We start from the raw sequence: 21,179 nt of genomic DNA on the forward strand, positions 1-21,179 counted from the left end.
GCCCACTGTTTCTGAGCCCAGTGGAAAATAACAAGATTTTGAAAATTTCATGATGTTAAAAAAATTTTTCTTGTCATGATGTTTCAAACCGTGGCTTGAATTCACCTTCGAATGTGGGCAGAACTGATCACCAAATTGTAGATGGTTCTTCTGTTCAGTTGTAAAAGGTGCAGTTTCTTCCTAGCTCATTTCCCTTTTCTCATTTCTGAAGAAAAACAACGAGGCGTTAATACCTGGTCTTTAAACTTTGTTTTTGTCACAAGAGTACAAAAACAGCGTCAGAGCCTCCTTTGGCTCCTCCTGTGTCCGAAGAAGAAGACGAAGAAGAGGAAGAAGAAGAAGACGACAATGAGCCCCCGCCGGTTATTGCGCCAAGACCAGAGCATACGAAATCAGTAAGCCACAAATGACTGTTTTCTAAATGATTCAGAAGATGCCCTTTGGAGCAATCGTGAAGTCAGAATCTAGTTAATCAACTAATACCTATTGAGGATCCACTGTGTTCCCAGAACTAGAATACAAGATACAACCGTGGCTGAAGTTGCTATTTGAGCATACAGGATAGTACGTGACAACTAGAGAATGATACTGAACAATGTACAAAGAAGCGCTAAGTTATAAAATTGCTGCAGATGTTAGAGAAGGAAATCCATGTGAATTAAGTAGGAAGAATTGCCTAAGCAGAGACACTGAGACCAGAATTAGCTCAGGATATGTGAGGACCTCAAAGGACTGGGTCCTGTGAGCTTCCAAGGGCAGTATATTTGAAGCAACTTAAAGTTCTTTTTTTAATAATCGATCACATGTCTTTAAAAACTTATTGGGGGTTGGGGTGGGGAGGAGGGGTGAATAGGCAGAGCACAGAGGATTTTTAGCTAGTGACAAAACTCCATCACCATAATGATGGATACATGTCATTATACATTTGTCCAGACCTATAGAATGTATACACTAAGAGTGAACCAGATATAAACTATTGACTTTGGGTGATTATGACATGTCAGTGTAAATTCATCAGTTGTAACAAATGTCCCACTCTGATGGAGGGGGTGGTGTTGGTGATAAGGGAGGCTGTGACGTTTGGTGGGGGGGGGGGTAGATGGGAAATATGTACCTTCCGCTCGACTTTGCTATGAACCAAAATCTGCTTTAAGATTTCATCTTAATCCAAAAAAGAAAACCTCACAGAAATGGTAGCATCTTGACTTCATATCCTTTCCTTGACCTACTGTTTTCATCGTAGAACTTTTTTTCTTGTCTTTAAGATCTACACTCGTTCTGTGCTTGAATCCATTGCTTCACCAGCAGCACCAAATAAAGAGGTCGCACCACCTTCTGCGGAGAATGCCAATTCCAGTACTTTGTATAGAAACACAGATCGGCAAAGGAAAAAATCCAAGATGACAGATGAGGAGATCCTAGAGAAGCTAAGTGAGTTTTTCTTTTTGCCATCATTACTTTCTTCATGGGATGGCTTCTCAAAAAACGTTTAAACTGAAAAACTGATCCTTGAAAAGTTTGGGCCTGTTTGCATAAACTCCAGGCTCCCTGAAGTCAAAAGATGTAAAGTTTGGTACTTGCTGTGTATTCCAGATCACTCCTTCCCCCACACTCCAAATCTGACAGAAGCTAAATATTTTCACTTGAAAAGATCAATTAAGGTGATAACTTGCCATAATGAATCAAACAATAAGCTTTATTTTAAGATGACACTCCCAAAAGGAATAAAATAATCTGGTGACATCTTTTGATCATCGCCCAACGTCTCCCAACTGATCTGTCATGATAAGTAAGTCAGCCTCAAAGCCCAACACAGTCAATCAAACCAGCAGCCACAATAATACAGCCTCTTCCCTTAATTTAGGCGCATTTCTATGTGGAGAAGGGGGCAGGGCCAGCAAATGCTAGCAACCCTCCCACCCACAGTGTCATTTTTGTGTACCTACTTGTGCATATACACTGACTCCAGTTTGACAAAACAGTCCTCTTTCGGTGAGCTTTCTGGGTCAAGGAGGTCTAAGAAAAATGCATTGTCTGCTGAAAAGAGTCACAGGTCTGTGAAGCACATTCATTAAGCTCATACTACAAAAACATCTAACAAATTTCTACTTATAGGCAATTGGTGCCCCCAGTGTCACTAACTCCTACTCATCCTTCAAAACCCAACTCAAAAGTTGCCTCCTCAGGAAAGCCTTCTGTGCTTCTCCCAGTCTGAGTTAAGGCCCCTCTTCTTTGCTGCCTTTATGGCAACAAGTCACACCGTACTCGTCCAATCTTTCACTTAGGCTGTGAGCTCCTCAAGGGAAGAGACTGTGTCTCCCTTTCCTGTATGTCCAGCTCCTAATAAAGTGCTTAGAACATAAAGGGACTTAACAAATACTTTTTGAGTGAATGAATGAAAAAATGAGCAAAAAGTGTACCTTTACTGAGTTCCTACTTGTCTGTTCCATGCAAGAATTTTTGGAGGAAAGCATAGAAAAGCAATTTCCTGCTGTCGAGAAACTTACAATTTGATTTGGACGATAAGATTCGATAATGTGATACAATTAGAGCGTAGGAAGCCTTCTTGTTCATGCAAATTTCCATCTAAAAAGCCTCAGAAAAGAAAGAGAGCAGTGCCAGCTATAGGCCACAGGGAGACTCTGCAGAGAGGGTTGTGGGGCCGTTTTGCCTTTCCAGGAAATACTTGGCAACATGTGGAGACCTGTTTATAGTCACAACACAAGAAGTGCTCTATCTAGTAGATAGAGGCTAAGGAGGCTTCCAAAATCTCTACAATGCTAAGGACAAGCCCCCCTCCTTGCCCCTCTGCAACAAAGAATTATTCAGCCCAGAAGGTCAGCAGTGTTGAGGTTGAGACATTCTGAGCTAGAGGTGTTTGGAAAGGCAGAGTTTCGGGTTGCAGCTGGCACTGAGCATTTGGAGCTGGAATCACTCGACTTCAGCCAACTGACTTTATTATACGTGATTAAATATGCCTGTAGTGCTAATACCTACTATTTGCCATACTAACAATAGTAATAACTCCCATTTATGGAGCAGTCTCTGTGCTGGCCACTTTACATACATCAGAACGTTTACTTTTCTTAATAAGCCCTTGCGGTAGATTTCAACATCCTTATTTTACAGATCAGTGAGAGCCTCAAAAAGAGGCTAAAGCGACCAAGTCACCAAACTAATGAGTGGCATAGCCAGAGTCTGAACTCAAATCTGTTTACCTTCAAAGGTTACAACTCGTTCTGTTACCCACTTTGCTTCTGTGCATCCCTACTGTCTGTATATGTAAAAGGGAAGGAAAAAGAAAGAATTGCCTGGGTAATTTCAGTTCAGTTATTCAGACTGTTAACCTCAACTCCCCCCCCCCCATTTTGTACACAGAGACATGACCTATGAGATTTGATCAGACTTTTAAAATCTAACAGCATCGCTTTAGTAAAAATGACTGTTACCGGCATTTGTTTCAAATCTTAATTGATTTATTATAATTAAAATGCATTTTTGGTTTTTTTACATTCAGTGACAGAGAAACAAGAATTCTTCTCTTGGGCCAAAATCCTGCAGTATTTGCACACTGCAATGGCCCTTGAGCTCAGGCCTTCCTTTTTTTTTTTTTTTTTAAATTTTGTAATGTTTATTTATTTTTGAGAGAGAGACAGAGAGACAGAGTGCGAGCAGGGAGGGACAGAGAGAGAGGGAGACACAGAATCTGAAGCAGGCTCCAGGCTCCAAGCCGTCAGCACAGAACCCGATGCGGGGCTCAAACCCACCAACCACGAAATCATGACCTGAGCTGAAGTCAGACGCTTAACTGACCGAACCACCCAGGTGCCCCTGGTCTTTTCCATTGGTCGTTTATTCTGCCCTGCACTGAGCAACGTGATGAAGAGGGGAAGACTACATTTGATTAAGAATTAAGTGTTTTCTCCTCTGTTGGAGAATGCTCGGGCCTCGAGAGACTCATTTTCTCTTGAGCCACTGGACCACCGATGACTGCCAGCCCTACCTTGTGCTTCCAGATATTGGCAGGGAGAACCTGTAGAAAAATGGCAGGGGGGAGGGTACTTTTCACGGAGTGGGTCCAGGCTGAGCTATTCTGCAAAGTCTGCAAAGTGGGGTCTTTCTTGCCTCTGTTGCACCATTGCCCTCTGTGTACCCCCTCTCTGCCATGTGCTTGCTGTATGACTTTAGACGATTTATTGAACCCCTCCGAGCCTCAGTCAAAAACCATAACTACATTTCAGGACTGTGTCTATTGGATGAATTTTATGTAGCTCAACTATGACTAAGAGGAAAATATTGGAGCCAGAAATGACCAGCCCATTGCTTGTGTTACTTTGGGCAAGTTATTTAACTTTCCTTGACCTCTTATTCCTCACCTCACAAACCCCCCCCGCCAAAAATAGGGGTTGTAATAAAAAATAGCATTATAATAATTAAATGAGAATAATGCATGTAAAAACCTCAGCAACAGTACCTGGTACACAGTAGGAGCTCAATAAATGGCAATTACTATTTTATTACATGAGTATAAAGCCTTGATAAGACAATAGGACAGGCTTTGGAATGAATCATAAGGAAGTCTAAGTTCTAGGCCCACACTCGCTGTGTGGCTTCAGGCAAATCACTCAACTCCTCTGAATTTTAGTTTCTTCGTTTGAAAAATGGAGGTACGGGCGCCTGGGTGGCTCAGGTGGTTGGGCATCCAACTCTTGATTTTGGCTCAGATCATGATCCAGGATCATGGGATCTATCAAGCCCCGCATCAGTCTCCACGCTGAGCGTGGACCCTGCTTAAGATTCTCTCTCTCCCCCTTGGCCCCTCTCCGCCACTCACATGCTCTCTCTCACTCTCTAAAATGAAAAAAAAAAATCTTCGATTTCTAAAAAGAAAAATGGCAGCAATAATAGTACGAATGTGACAGGGATTTTGTGAGGACTAAACAACGTAAAGTATGTAAGACGCCAAGCACAAGAAAGAGGAGTATATAACTCTGATGTTTTTTGCAAAATGAGAGCAACCGGATTTTGTGACACGAAAAATTGGAGCGTGAGGTCTTCCAGCGGGACAGAACGTTTGAAACCAGAAATAATCCAAGACGTATGGTCCCTATGCAGCAGTCACTGGGGGACCTTGGGATCAGGCCCCTGTTGGAGCTTCGGGAAGGAGTAAAGGACCCTGCGCTGAGAAGCCAAGGAGAGGAGGAAGGCAGACAGAGCGCTGGAGGAATAGCCCACAGCCCATCCCAGAGCGGACCCCGCCATAAGCACGGGGAAGTAGGGAGAGCAGGCTCAGGGATCCAGTGACTGTGAGGTGGGCAGCACAGACCACAGAGCCGCCCAGCTATTCCTCTTCGGCGCAGATGCTGATTGTGGGGGCCAGACCATGGGATCATTAATAGCTGAAACAAACAGATCATCTTTCAGTTTTACACAGACAGATAGCCTGGGTCTGGCTTGTTCGTTGTGGTCTGTCTGAATCTGTTGGAAACTAAAGAAACCCCTACATGTTAGAAGTTCCAAAAGGCGCTGTCAGCGAAAATGTGCAACGCAGGAAATTTGTCTTGGGCCCCATAAGTCACCTCCGCTTCTTGTCCCTCCCCTTCTCCCGCACCGCCCGCCCAAGACTTTTCTATCCCCTCAGAAAGGACTAATAGTAATTTCGAGAATTCTTTTGCTTTTTTTCTCAGGAATCAAAACCTTCGGTCTGTAAGGGGCTAATAATCTTTTCATGGTTGGAGTTCAACTTAGCTTAATATGTAGGAAAATACATTGATCGGCTTTCCTGCCACTGAAACCACATCACGGACCCGATTTTCAAATACTACTATTTAGTGATTTCTTAAATCCTTATACTTTATAATGAATAGTTTGTGTCTTATTTAAGAATTTGCCCTGGCAGGAAATTGTTCTGGTCTTGCTCTCGGGGTTTTTTTTTTTTTTTCTCCTTTTTGATTTTGAGTAGCTGATTTTTGTCACTTCCCCCCCCCTATTGTGTCACAGTGGGCTTTTTCCCCTTTCCTTAGTGTAATGTATAAAAAAGTAAATTACAGTGGCTCTGATGAAAGAGGTCACTTGAAAAGCTTGTGTTGTGACTCGGAATCGTAAACAAGACCTCCTGTGTACTTGCCTGACATCAGTAGATGGCAGCACGCGCTCTCCTGTGAATGGTAATGGGTGTGGAGAAGCCATTTTATCTGAATAGCAGTTCAGAAGCAGGAGCTCATCAAAATGGTTGTCTTTTGGTAAATCCTCATGAAAGGATTTATTTCCAGTTTTTTTGTTTTTTTTTTTTTTACTCTGCATACCAAGGAAATAAAGGTTGAGTAATTTACTACCATAAAACCTCATTAACCAAACCCTGCCAATTGAAATTGGTCATAATTCAGAAAGCGGCTTGGGCTGAAGCTTATTTGCTTTTTGTTCAGTCTATGGAAAAGACTTTGCTCAGCAACTTAATAGTATAACTTTTTTAGAAGACTATAAACTCCTAAATAAAATGATGGTTTCAAGTGATTTTGAAATTATCATTTCATTCAAAAGAAAAAAAAAAAGCAAACATCCAGGCCCTTATCCATTAATTGCTGACTTGAATAAGGATAATTAGTTCTCAATGATGTAGAGATCTGTAAAACAATTTGAAATGTGAAGTGGCGATTCAGAAACTTAAATTGGTGGCATTCTATAGCAATAAATCAAGTAAAATACCTTCTCCAGCCCCTGTCTTAAAATATGGGGCAATTTCAAAAGGAAATTCCCAACTTTATTTGAGTTTACTGCAACAGACATCTATTCAGCAACTAGTGTATTTCTCACACAACATTATATAAGGAGGTACTGAGGATAGAGAAATGAATGAGCAGTGACTCTTGTTCTTAAGATACAGTCTATAAGGGGACATCAGATACATAGAGATGGATACATGGTGTATTAGGTATAGAGAAACAGACTAAGTGCAAAAAGAGAGACCGAAAGAGAGAGAGAAGGTACAGTACTAGAGAGAAGGGGAATTATTAATGTTATTCAAAACAAGTCAGGGAAGGCTTCCTAGAAGAGGCGCCATCAAAGCTGAATTGAAGCATGAAAATTGGAACTTGAAATTTAAGAACATTCCAGGCAGGAGGATAGCATGTGTAGAAGGTATGAAGGCACATGCCTGGGAATGCTAACTTATTCAATGTCACTTGAATATAGAATTAGTAGGTGGGCGGTAGGATTGCAGTCTTAAGAGAGGAAGCTCAACTGGAAAGCAGGAGCATGAGTTGCAATTTGGCATGGTCAAAACATGAGGTTCTAGTGGTGAAGTGGGGAAGAGGAGATGGGAAAATGAAGCAAGAATCAGATATGAAGAGCCTTGTACCCCATACCAAGGAGTTTGAGCTTTACCCTGGAGGTGTCAGGGGAGTGTCTAGGACCCGTGAACCAGGGAATCACATGATCAGTTTTGCATTTAGAGCCTCCTGCCAGAGAGAGGTGTGGAGCCTGGACTGGAGTGTGAAGAGGCTGACGGTTGGGAGTACATTTAGGAGGCTGTTGCAATAGCCTGCCCAACCAGAACAGTAGTAATGAGGAGGGTCCACATTGCATAGGTATCTTCTTTTGAGAGAGAGAGAGAGAGATCGAGAGCAGGGGAGGGACGGAGAAGGAGTTATATAGAGGATCCCAAGCAGGCTCCACACCATTAGCAAGGAGCCCAGCACTGGGCTCGATCTCACGAAATGTGAGATCATGATCTGAGCCAAAACCAAGAGCTGGACGCTTAACCTACTGAGCCACCCAGGTGCCACTGAAAAGGTATCTAGAAGGTAAACAGACATAGTCTCAAGACTCAGTGGACAACTGCATTGGGGGAGTGGAGGTGAGGGATGAGTCAGAGACGACTTCCGGGTTTCTGACTCAGGCTACTGAGTAGACAGATGGTAGTACCACAGACTGAGATGAGAAATGCAAGAGAAAAAGAATTAGAACAGCTCACACACTGTCTATGTCTTATTTAACTTCACTGAAACATGGAGCTCTATTATAAAAAACGAACCTCCACCACCACCACCACCACCACCACCACCACCACCACCACCAATAAACCTAACAGCTTGATGAGCAGTCCATGGCTGAAACTTTTTTTTTTCAAGGTATACCATCTACTGGTAGGTCTGAATTTACATGGGGTGTTGTTTGTAGCACACAGTTTAGCACTTGAACACGCACTTTCTTGTTCTCATTAATTTAGTCAACAAATATCTGTTCAGTGGTGGCCATTGATCTAGGCACTGAAGTTACAGGGATGAAAAGACAAGGTTCCTGCCCTCAAGAAGGAACATGGAAGTCTCATTAGAAGGATCAGAGGAGAATTCACAAAATAGGATGGCTTTGAAATAATGTTTAAATAATAAATAGGAATTCATGGGTTTGCTAGGAAAGGGAAAGGGGGAGCATCTGCAGAGACCTAAGCCTTGGATAGTGATACCATTACTAGGGTGTAAAGTAGGAGGGATGGAGAGTAGAATTCTATGTGGTCAGTCTGGTTAGATAGGAGTTAGATGGTGTTAGACGGTAAAGAGCCCTCTGTGCCAGACTGAGATTTGAATTTGATTATGTAGCAAGGAGAAACTTTTGAGGAATTATAAGTAAGAGTGAAATCATTCTGAAGTAGGTGACCATACATCTCAGTTTATCCAGGAGAAACTTAGTGAATTATATGGTCACCCTGTTCCAAAAGCATTGCGGAAGATAATTAGAGAAGGTAGCATTTCGAAGTAGGTAATGACTAGTGCAATTGTTTGGGCAAGAGATGTTAAGGGCCTGAACAATGGCAGTGGCCATGGGCGTGAAGAGGAAGGAATGAATAAGAGTAACAATTAGGAGGTAGAGTCTATAGATCTTCTCTTGATTAGTTCATGGTGTAAATCTTATCTTACTGACTCTACACTTCTTTGGAACAGGGGCCATATTAGTAAGATATAATTCAAAGGTAACAATAATGATATGTTTGCTTAAAAGAAAAAAAAATGAAGGGAGAGCCAGAGGCATGCAAATAAATTATTCCCTTCAAGGTAGTCTGCTTGAGAAGCTGAACCCATATTCCCACGGTGCTGCTATGGCCCAGAATTTTTCTGCACCCATTTGAACACCATTTGAAGAATCAGTGGTACTTCCTTCGGATTTATTCCGAGTGGTGGCAAATATTCATCCTCTGAGTACTAAATTTGATATTTTGAAATAACAAAACCAATATTTTCTCCCAGAGTCAAAACATGATAAATTAATGGGTTTTTTTTTTCCTGGGTGGTTTATAACCTTCCTCTACAGTGTTTGGAACAATCCGTAGAAACACAAGGTAGATTGGTGGTTGCCTGGGGATGGGTTGGGAAACCAGGGCAGGGGGATGAAGAGTGCTAACAGGTACAAGGTTCCATTTTGGGGATGACCAGAATGTTCTAAAATTAGATCCTGGTGAAATTTAATAAATTTGCACAACTCAAAAAATTTACTGAAAACCATTGAATGGCACACTTAATTTTTTCCTGTTTTAAAAAAATGTTTTACACTGTTTTTGCTGCATCCCACATAATTTGGTGGGTTGTATTTAATTTTAATTTGGTTCAAACTATTTTTACATTTCTCTTGAGGTATCTCCCTTCACACAAGTCTTATTTAAATACCTTGGGATTCTCTAGTCATCTTTCTGTTCAGTGAACTTTTATTTGCATCCATTATGATTAAAAAAGGCATTTTGTATGATTTCAATCTTTTAAAATGTAGTAAGACTTGTTGCCTAACATACGATCTATCCTGGAGAATGTTCCATGTGCACTTGAGAAGAATGTGTACTCTGCCATTGTTGGGTGAAGTGTTCTGTATCCGTATGAGCTCCAGTCAATCTATAGTGTTGTTCACTATTTCCTCGTTGATCTTCTCTCTGGTTATTCAATCCATTATGGAAAGTGAGCTATTAATTAAAGTCGCTGACCAGCATCGTGTTGCTGTCGATACCCCCTTTCGTTGCTGTCAGTGTTTGCTTCGTATGTTTGGGAGCACTGGTGAAATCATATTCAAGTAAAGTTGTTGCAAAATGTCTGGAGTGCAAGTAGGGCCCTGGGTTTGGGAATGTAGATTTTCCAAAACCATGAGTCTCATTACTTTGTGATTAGACTTTGTTCTTTATGAGCCCATCACCCTTATCACAGTACTGGGAACATAATAATTGCTCAATAGAGATTTGTCCAGAAGAACTGGATGTGATGTAGCTCTCAATTTTACTCCAGTTCAGAGAAGATTGTGATTCTATTAAATAGTGCACACAAGTCCTTAGATGTTTTTATCTCCTAGTCTACCATCTCCTTTTATGGGAACTTTTTATAAATGTTGAGTTGTGTCCAGTCCTTTTTGTTTCCCAAACATCATCAATTTTGAATATAAAAGCAGCATGGGTTATTACAACTACTTTAATTAATGTATTACTGTGTGTTACTTTAATAAAATGTATTATTACCCATGTAAATTACAGAAATTACATGGGAATATCACTCCAATGTTTTGTCATGGACTCGAGCATTGTAATTTTCAGTATGAAATGAAGGGAGATAAACCAATTTAAATCTTTCTCTCTCTCTTCCTCTCTCCCCCCACCCCAAACACAGGAAGCATTGTGAGTGTTGGTGACCCAAAGAAAAAATACACAAGATTTGAAAAAATAGGTCAAGGGTAAGTGATTGTTATTTGAAATATCAAAAGATAAGCACCAGAGACATACTTTCGCATTCAATAGCAGCCTAGCTTATATTCCTGTTCTGCATTCTCAATATTGGGCTTTCTAGCTGACAGACTGACTGTTAATTAAGCTAAGAATACATCCTGCTGGAATCCGCAGGAATATTGGGCCAACAATGAAGTGTTTAGGGACATTTGAATCCCATATGGTTAGAAGATTCAAACTGATTTCTCTGGAAAAGTAGTAGAGGCATAGAAACTTCTAACTTGTGTGAAAACCCCCTTCCTGCCTGTCCCCCCTACATCTGTATGGATGTTATGCTTAAGATCCTGTTTCATTGTCCAATTGTTAAGGGCCAGAGTGGAGGTAGGGAAGGTCCTTACTGAGAAGTCCAGAGGCAGGCAGAGTTGACTGCTCAAGTAAGAAGGAAACAGATTAATCATTCCTAAATGAGATGGAGTACATCATTTTCACTTAGTATGCTTGTTAAGAATAAAGATCTCTAGGCCCTACCGCCAGAGATTTGATTCAGAAGTCTGGAGTGGGACCCAAGAATCTGAACTTCGGGGAAGTTCCTCAGGAAATCCTGATCGTCAGCTAGACAAGGGGACCCACGGGGCCGAATCATTCACCAGAGCTAAAGGTGGGAGTCATCGGTTCTATAAACTGACTCTAACTAGGCATGTTTCTCAGACCTCAATGTGAAACTAATCATGAGGGCCCGAGTAGGCTACAAATGTTTGCAACAGGGAAACGTTTTGTTTAAAGACAAATGAAGTGCTCTTAAGAGAGGTCCTTAAATGGGGGATGGGACAAGATATTTAGATGCATCAACTACTCTACGCCGCCAGGAGCCCAGATGGTACATCTCCAGAGGTCTCCTGGCTAAGAAGGAAGGGGTACTGCTAATGTGCCCACAAAATTAGGCTAGCCCTGCAGCCAGTGGAGTCTCTTTTCTTCACGTACTTTGCTGCTTTTCCTTGGACTCTTACGTTCAGAAAAGTATATATTGTACAGAAGCTTGACGAATTTTCACGATTTTTATCCTTTATTTCTTTTTTTTTCCTCCTAGCTTCTGTACTAAAGTTTCTTTTGAAATTGCCAACTTATCTCAGGAAATAAGGGAAAGCGTTCGTTAGATATTTTGGCTAGGAGGTAAGAAGGGCACTTGTGGGGAATGTGCCTGATGGGAATCAAGGTAAGAAAACCATAAGAGGGAGACAGAAACTCAGGGAAAAATATATGGCCATGGTTGTTCTTCCAGTGGAAACCATAACACGGCTGTATTCGAAGTTTCTAGAGGCCAAAATGCATACCTATGTGTGCTTTTGCTTCTTTGTCATTTGATATCACTGGTATTCTCTGTTGCTCATAAAAAAAGGACTTTTGTGGTCTCTGGCGATGCCCGTCACCTGTCCAGTCAAATAGTATTTCTGCCCCTCACTCTAGAACAGTGCTGTCCGAATAGAACTTTCTACGATGATGGAGATGTTCTATATTTGTGCTGTCCTATACAGTAGCAGTAGCATGTATGGCTGTGGAGCACTTGTAATGTGTCTAAGGCAAATGAGAAACTATATTAATTTAATTTAATTTCTTTGTTTATTACTTCTTCATTGAGCGCCAACTATGTGCCAGGTACTTTTCTAAGCACTAGAGAAACAGAGCTAGGTAACGATGTGAGCCCTCAAGGAACTTACAGTCTATAGCTGTAAATGCCTAACAGAGGGTTACATAGGGTGCAAGGAAGAAGACATTAAGACAAGTCTATTCACCTCACCGAAGTGCAGGGCAGGGCTGGCTTCTATAGCCATTATTTCCTACCTGGAGAGAGAGGCGGGCAGAGAGGGAGGGAGACCCAGAATCCGAAGCAGGCTCCAGGCTCTGAGCTGTCAGCACAGAGCCCGATGCGGGGCTCGAACCCACCAATCGTGACATCGTGACATGAGCCGAAGTTGGACACTTAACTGACTAAGCACCCAGGTGCCCCAAAAGTTGCCTTTTAGATTTTATTATAATCCGGTTGGGGTTTTGGTGGAGCTAACAATAGGAAGGGATACACAATCCACAGAGAAGCAGCATTTCTGATCTTTGCTGTTCAGTATGGGAAGCATGTGACTGTGGAGCATTTGAAATGTGGCTAGTCCAAACTGAGATATGCTGCAAGTACGAAATACGTGTTCATTTCAAAAACTTAGCATGAAAAAAGGGTGCAAAATATCTCAGTAATAAATTACATTTTGGTTGCCTGTTGAGATGGTATTTTACATGCCTTGTGTTAAGTACGGTGTATTCTTAAAATTAATTTTATCTTTGAAACTTTTTAGAATATAGCTCCCCCCATATTTAAAATACGGCTCACATTATATTTCTAACGGGCAGCTCTGCTCTAGTTGCAGATTTAAATAGGAGCTATTTGTTTATTTATTCAAAAATCAGGGTTGGTTTTTTTTTTTAGCTGTCTTTTGGGGAGTGGGAAGTGGAAGATGTTATAATTCTGTTTTGCTTGCTCTTTCCCACTAAGACCCAACTGAGCCAAAAAAAAAAAAAAAGCATTGAATTTAAAAAAGAAAAAAGTAGGAGATGGTTTCGAATATCTCCCAGATACCAGGTAATGAAGCAAGACTGATTTCGCCAAGAACAAACGTGAGGCTGCCAAGGAACTTTGCATACTCCAAAGACATTTCCCCTCCTAGTTATTTATGCTGCTGACCTCTGAAGGTGCAAAAGGAAAGTTCTGTATTTCTGCCTAACTTTGTAAATCCTCTGTAATCCAAATTGAAAAGTCAAATCCCGCTTGCCACCGCGGAAAGGTCTGTTTTAAATTCCCAGCCAGTTCATCATTTTAAAGAATGTTGAACCCAGTAGATTGTTCACTCATATGCCCAATTAAACTTTTAAATACATCCTTAGAGGGTAGGAGGTCATTTTATTCCTCCTTTTGTCTCCTTGGGTGTCTATCACAGTGTTTTTGTACTTTAGTAGCCCCCCTCAAAAAGAAAAAAAGAGGAAACGATTTTGTACAATTTTGGTCAACAGCAAGAGTTTCCTTGGCCAAGGTCAAAGACGTACAGAGCTTCTCCTGTCTGCCTCTCCCATCTCTCTGGATCTGTTTTTGCCTCAATAAATATTTGTGGAACAAACAAGGAAATGTTTGTTCTTTTTAGCTCTCCTTTTCCTCCGTCCTCTGTGCTTTCATATGTACATATATGTCCATCTTGTTCTTTCGGTCCTCTGTCTCTCCCTCTCTCTGTCTCCATGTGTCTCTCTTTTTTCTTGTAATAACTCGTTCTGATTCCTTATTCTTTGGGTATTTGTGTGTGTTGCACGTCTGCCTTTTTCGTTCATGTTGGCTTCATCTTCCACTGCCCATTTTCCAAACCCAAATGGTAGTAATATAAAATCAAGATGCATTTCTAAATGGCTTTTAAGATAGAAGTAACTTACGATAGAAATAACCAGAATCTATTCATTTGCTGTGATTTCAGCTTGTATTTAATTGACTAATTTTGGTTTTTCATTTTTAGTAGATTTGTGTTCTCCGTTCTTCATTTTTCAAGTGAATGAGCAAAATATGGATTTATTTCTCACTAGACCAAAAAAAGAAAACCACTTAAATTAATTTTCCTTTTACTTAAATTGCTCTCAATGGATTTTTTTTTCCATGAATGATTGGCCTGAGTTAGACAAATGCGTCTCTGCTCTCAGTATATAGGGTTTTTATTTTCTTTTCATTAAGCCTGGTTTTTTTTTTTTACTTGTTTTTGCTTTACCTGTTATAACGGTGAAATTCAAACCTGTGTCAGGAATCATTTGGTGCTAGGAATAATCAGCCCCAGTATTCCAGTTTCAGACAGCTCCAGGGAACACAGCAGCTTACCCCTGGGAGCCGGATTTGAGAAGAACCTCTCCATTAATCACCCTCATCTACTTGGAAAACTGAATTTTTCCAGTATGGGCTTCTGCCATTATTTCACCAGGTTTCTGTGAAGGCTAAAAATGACATTATTTCACCAGGTTTCTGTGAGAAGTGTTCTATCATTGGCCACCAAATCTGGATGTTTTGTGCAGATGTATGCGAAGTTTAGAGAAAGAAAAGGAAGGAAAGACAAGAGGCCGGGCACCTTCCAAATTACCATTAACAGCATGAGTCTGTCAGAAATCTATCCAGTGAAGACTTCAGAATCTTCACTCTGTGGGATAGTTAATTAAAAGAACTTGTTTAGCAAAGGGGGTGGAGCGAGACAAGAAAATCAAATATTTAGTTTCAGTCAACAGCTATCACTGGCGAGCCTGTGTAATTCTCGAAGAGGCAGCAGCTGTGTCCCTACACAGGGCTGAATTTAGTAACACCAGCAACTGTCCTCACAGGTTCCTCATTAACGTATTTGAATTTGTTTTTACGGCCTTTTCCTAAACGAGAATACACTGAGAGGCAGACCCCCTTTCTCTCTCGGTTTCACGTTTGCTTTCTCTTCACTGTAGTAGACACACATTTTTGAGGACACAACTCAGAGGCGGTTTGGATCCAGTTTAACACATGACTTTTCCAATTCAGTGAATTTTTCCTGAGTGTGGACTACACATGACGCACGGAACAGAACACAGTAGTTAAGACCCGGGTTCTGAGAGTCACGGTGACCTCTGTGTTCACCGTCTTTCTGAACATCTGATGGGGCAAAAAGGAGAGTTGGATCAAGGAATGAGCAGGGACCCCCTCACCTCCCTCCCAAATGTGTGTACTTTTTGCCCACAATTTTATCCGCATGTTTTTCTTCACCGCCCTCTCCCTCACAGACCTCTCCCTGGCTGCCTTGGCCCTAACTGATCTTTTCTGTCTTCAGGCCTGAATCTTACAGCATACATGTATACATCACTCATATCTGAGCTTGCCTCGCCACGTAAAATCGCTTGAAACTGGGAAAACCACGGAGGAGCGAAGGAATGGTTTGGGGAAACCTTGAAGAAAAACAAAGAGCCCAGATTCTGAGCTCAGAAGTCTGTAGGCCAATTAGTTAATTTCCGAAACCATCAGTGCTGTCGTTCATAGCACACAGAAGGCCCATACCTCATAAGGTCGGGAGATGCGAAAAAGGGAAGGTGCTTAAAATTTTTTGTAATGGTTATTTGTTTTTGAGAGACAGAGAGACAGAGCATGAGCAGGGAAGGGGCAGAGAGAGAGAGAGGGAGACCCAGAATCGGAAGCAGGCTCCAGGCTCCGAGCTGTCAGCACCGAGCCCGATGCGGGGCTCGAACTCATGAACCATGAGATCATGACCTGAGCCGAAGTCGTGCGGTTAATGGACTGAACCACCCAGGCGTCCCGGGAAGGCATTTATTTTTTATTTATTTATTTTTATTTTTTTAAGGAACGTATTTTAATTTTTTTTTTTTACCATTTATTCATTTTTTTGAGAGACAGAGAGACAGCACAAGCAGGGGAGGGGCAGAGAGAGGGGGAGACACAGAATCCAAAGCAGGCTCCAGGCTCTGAGCTGTCAGCACAGAGCCCGATGTGGGGCTCGAACTCATGAAATGCGAGATCATGACCTGAGCCGAAGTCAGACGCTCAACCGACTGAGCCACCCAGGCGCCCCCAGGGAAGGCATTTAAAGTACTTAGTGCAACACATGACACATAGGGAAGTGCTCAGTAAATGTTAGGTATTATTAGAGGTGAAATGCACCCACGGCTACTGTTCTGTAGAGCAGAATACACTGAGGAGTGTAACATAATTACAAAGAGCTATGGGGACATGTGGTTGGAGAGGAGGGAGAAATCCTTTCTAGCCAGGGAGAGGGGATAAGGAAGGATCCTTAGAGAAGGGTGCATTGGAATAGTGACTTGAGAAGGTATAGGATTTAACAAGTGGGGATTATGGGCAGTTCGGTTGGGGAAGGAAACCAAATGAACACCGGCTTCGGGCTGTGGTATCGCTAGGGCCTGCAGAGGTGTCTGGCATAAAAGAAATCCTTAGCCACTGTTTGGTGACTGCATATCAAAAAGACCAAAAGAGGCAATCAGCAGCACCAGTCTCATGGACAGTCAAACGTCCAGTTTGACCGGGGAGTTAACAGGAAATCATGCTAAAAAGATCTTTCCGGACTATGTTATCAAACAAAGTGAGAGATACAAGATGCACTGTAATTTGTATTCGTTTGGATAGTTTTTTTAAGTAGGTTGTACTTGGACATGGTGTAACCCTCTGAAGATTCACAAGAGTAGGCAGTGAAAAGTCAACGTCCCTCCAACCCTTGTGCCTTCGCCTCCGTCTTACCTTGTATAGAGGAAACCTCTGGAAAGAATTTGTTACTGGTTTCCTAGGTAAAACTCTCATACACTCTCTAAGCACACACACACACACACACACACACACGCACGCACACACACGCACACACACACACATACACGTACTCATACATCATGTATACTTGGATAAAAGGTCACACCATGACATAATTTTTTTAAAAAAATTATTTATTATTATTGAGAGAGAAAGAGAAAGCACCTGAGCAGGGAAGGGGCAAAGAGGGGTGGGGGAGGGAAAGGAACCAGAGTGGAGACTGTGCTGACAGCAGAGGGCCCAATGTTAGGCTCGAACTCATGAACTATGAGATCATGACCTGGGCTGAAGCTAGCCGCTTAACTGACTGAGCCACCCAGGTGCCCCCAATGACATAATTTTTAAAAACAGTTTTTTTACTTATCTGAACATGTAAACTGTTAGATACACAAATGGTGAATGTCTATTTATGATGTTTAACTTGCTAATCACTCTTATTTATATATTTCAAACCACACATTATATGGGGCACCTGGGTGGCCCTGTCAGTTAAGCATCCAACTCTGTCTCAGCTCAGGTCTTGATCTCAGGGTCATGAGTTCGAGTGCAGCGTTGACCTCCATGTTGGGTGTAAAGCCTACTTGAAAAACCAGACAAAACCCCCCCCACACACATTATATAAAATAATGTTTACGTTGGGAGAGATTTTTCTACTCTCGCATTTCCTGAGTACAATTCAAAATCTTAATGTGCATCTTTAACATCGTTTTTGTAATCACTAAAGCCCTGCTTTGAGTCACCCAGCAGCTATCCAAGTACATCATCTGAATCTCCTCTAACATCTTTAGATACAATATTTTTGAATCCACTGCTATTGTGTCCCTGGATATTTTATTTCTGGTTGCAGTTACCCACCCATATAACATTTACATGATTGTTTTGCAGGTGTATATTTAGATCTTCACATCGTAACTCTCCGTGATACCACTTTTTATTTTATTTTTTTAGGTTTATTTATTTACTTAGAGCTCCCTGGGGAGGGAGCGAGCAGAGAAACAGAGAACCCCAAGCAGGCTCCACACTGCCAGTGCAGAGCCCAGTGTGGGGCTCAAACTCATGAATCATGAGATCATGACCTGAGCCAAAATCTAGAGTTTCTAACTTGCACAAGAGTAGAGAGAATTCTACAAAAACCTCCATATTCTTATTGGCCCAATCCAATAGTTATCAATATTTGAATATGATCACAATGCCATGGTAACACCAACACAATTCAGCAATCCCTTGATATCATCTAAAAGCCAGTCTACTCTCAGAGTTCCCCAGTTGTCTCAAAAATGCAGTTTTTATAGTTGATTCATTCAAATTAGCATCCAGAAAAGATCGACATATCGTGTCTCTTAAATCTCCGTGCTTTAAAGCATTTCCCCTTTTTCCATTCCCACTGATGGAATGACTAAATTAGTCATTGTCTTGTAGAATGTACCACTTTCTGGATTTGTCTGTTAGTTTCATTCAATGTCCTTTAACTTGCTCATCTATTACCTGTATTTCCTATCAGTGGAAGTTAGTCCTCAAAGCTTAATAAGATTCAAGTTCAACCTTTGGCAACATTCCTTCATAGGTCGGTTCTATGTATTTCATATGATATCAGAAGGAACACAGTGTCTGATCATCCCATTTTTCAGTGATGAATAGATTGATCAGAACAGTCAGTTGCGGGGGGCACCTGGGTGGCTCAGTTGGTTGAGCATCTGACTCTTGGTTTTAGCTCAGGTCATGATGTCAGGGTCGTGGGATCGAGCTCCTCATTGGGCTCTGTGATGAGTGTGGAGCCTGCTTGAGATTTTCTCTCTCCCTGTGCCCCTCTGCCCCACTCACACGTGCTCTCTCTCAAATAAATAAATAAATAAATAAGAACAGTCAGTGGGGACTCCCTGTCCCGTCTAATGCAAAGTTCTTCATCAGCCTTTCATCTAATGGTTTCATCTATTGATGACTGCACTGCCCAAATAATTATTAAATGAAGGATTACAAAATTGTGTTTTTATTTTTTTAAGTTTATTTATTTTGAGAGAGACAGTGCAAGTGGGAGAGGGGCAGAGAGAGAGCCAGCACAGAGCCCGATGCAGGGCTTGAACCCACAAAGCTGTGAGGTCATGACCTGAGCCAAAACCAAGAGTTGGACACTTAACTGACTGAGCCACCCAGGTGCCCCCAGATCGTGATTTTCTAAAACTATCATACCTTCTACATTTTATTACCTGCAGTGCTTTTGTTGAAAAGAACTTTACCTCATCAGCTGGGGGTCTTTGGTTACTCTGAAATATAGTTCATACAGGCAAATCAAGTTAGATGCTTAAGTTTTAATTGCCAATTTCAGTGTAAGGAGTTGGTACCTGAGTTACTTCCAGAAGCGTCCTATGAGGGGTGTTTTGATTTTAAGTGAGAGAAGGAAGCATTTTCTTTTATGAAAAAAATTTTATAAGCTCACTGGCCTTTATATATTGAATCCATTTCAGTCAGTTGTATTCACTCTTGTATTTGATGTTCCAACTCTCCTATCGTTGGCTAATGGGTGCCCTTTTCACTGCATTAATTTTGAAAGTGACCTTTACAAAGCTTGTTTATGACATCCAACACTTGCAGTTCTGATCATACCTTCAGAAATAATTTATTTACATCCTTTCTTTCCAATTCTGACAGATATTCTCTATGAGTATCCAAACTGGCATTGATTGAGAATATTTCAACCTAAGGTGTCAATCCCAAATAGTACTTTATGGATAAAAACAAATGAACATGAAGAATGACCATATTACAAGAGAGATTTTATAAGGATTTGAATATAAGGCAATTCCCCTTTTTCCTGAGGAAAAAACTGGGGGGAGCAGATACCATACCTTGTATTTGGGCACATGTGGTACACATCTGTGTGTATTTGTGCATGTACACATGTGTTTGTTGTAGGTATATTTTTAACGCAGGTGGTAACATGTTATAAATCTCCTATTTTGTTCTTTGCCTGTGTCTTAGAGATGGTTTCGTATCAGTACCTCATTCTTTTTAACAGATGTGGTGTTTTTTTTTCTGGATGTACCATAATATAGTTAATCAGCGCCTCATCAATAGACGCTTAGTTTGTTTCCAGTATTTTGCTCACATAAACAAGGCTTCAGTGAAGATCTTCACAAAGAAGGCATTTCATACATATGCAAATCGATCATTAGGTTAAACTACTGAAAGTGGAATTGTTACATGAAAGGGTACTTTCTTCATAAATTTTTTAATGTTTATTTTTGAGAGAGAGAGAGAGAGACAGTGTGCAAGTGGGGGAGGGGCAGAGAGAGGGAGACACAGAATCCGAAGCAGGCTCCAGGCTCTGAGGTGTCAGCACAGAACCCAACGTGGAGCTTGAACCCAGAAGTGTGAGGTCATGAGCTGTGAGATCATGATCTGAGCCGAAGTCAGATGCTTAACTGACTGAGCTACCCAGGCGCCCCACGAAGGGATACTTGTAATGGCCAAGTTGCCCCCCACCATAGAGGTTGTTCCATGTGACATGCTGACTAACAATGTTAGTTGTTGGCCCACACCCTACCACCGCAGCCCCGTTAATTTATTTGGGAATCTAGGATTATAATAAAAACTCATACACACACTGATTTCCAAAAGGGAGAACGTTTAAGAAGGGGCTCTAGGGGCGCCTGGGTGGCTCAGTCGGTTAGGCGTCCGATTTCGGCTTAGGTCATGATCTCGCAGTCTGTGGGTTCAAGGCCCACGTCGGGCTCTGTGCCGACAGCTCAGAGCCTGGAGCCTGCTTCGGATTCTGTTGTCTCCCTCTCTCTCTGCCCCTCCCCCACTCATGCTCTGTCTGTCTGTATATGGCAAACAAAAGGCTATATTGAAGGATCCACTGACCAACAGAATCTGTGTCTGTATGATGCCAAAGTACCTCGGTGGTATACCGCGTCTCTTTGTAGATTACACGAACCCTGCAGCTAAATTTGTCAGAAAGCGACCATGGCAGCACTGCTTGAAACTGATTTCCTCCTGTGAATAAGGACGTTTGGCCACAGGGATTTTGTCCAACGTCTGGATCTTTGCCAATCATATAATTTTATGGAATGATATGATCAAGCCATCAGTAATTGCAGATAAACCTCTTCTCTTGTTGTTTTGCAAGAG

The 21,179-nt window shown here is 41.6% G+C and overlaps 1 protein-coding gene across 4 annotated transcripts in view; it reads left to right on the top strand.

The window, feature by feature from the left end:
- PAK3 (p21 (RAC1) activated kinase 3) overlaps positions 1-21,179 on the top strand; it is a 92,385-nt gene that overhangs the window by 38,046 nt on the left and 33,160 nt on the right. For all 4 annotated transcript variants that reach the window (XM_047081981.1, XM_047081982.1, XM_047081983.1 and 1 more), the window contains 3 exons: positions 264-395; positions 1,266-1,431; positions 10,638-10,701. In XM_047081981.1, the coding sequence (XP_046937937.1) occupies positions 264-395; positions 1,266-1,431; positions 10,638-10,701 (362 nt within the window). The remainder of the gene's footprint in view (positions 1-263; positions 396-1,265; positions 1,432-10,637; positions 10,702-21,179) is intronic.

The sequence above is a fragment of the Lynx rufus genome, unplaced genomic scaffold, assembly GCF_022079265.1.
Source record: "Lynx rufus isolate CCGP_SWC_20201006 ecotype Redwood Valley unplaced genomic scaffold, mLynRuf1.p SCAF_19, whole genome shotgun sequence".
Classification (NCBI taxonomy): domain Eukaryota; kingdom Metazoa; phylum Chordata; class Mammalia; order Carnivora; family Felidae; genus Lynx; species Lynx rufus.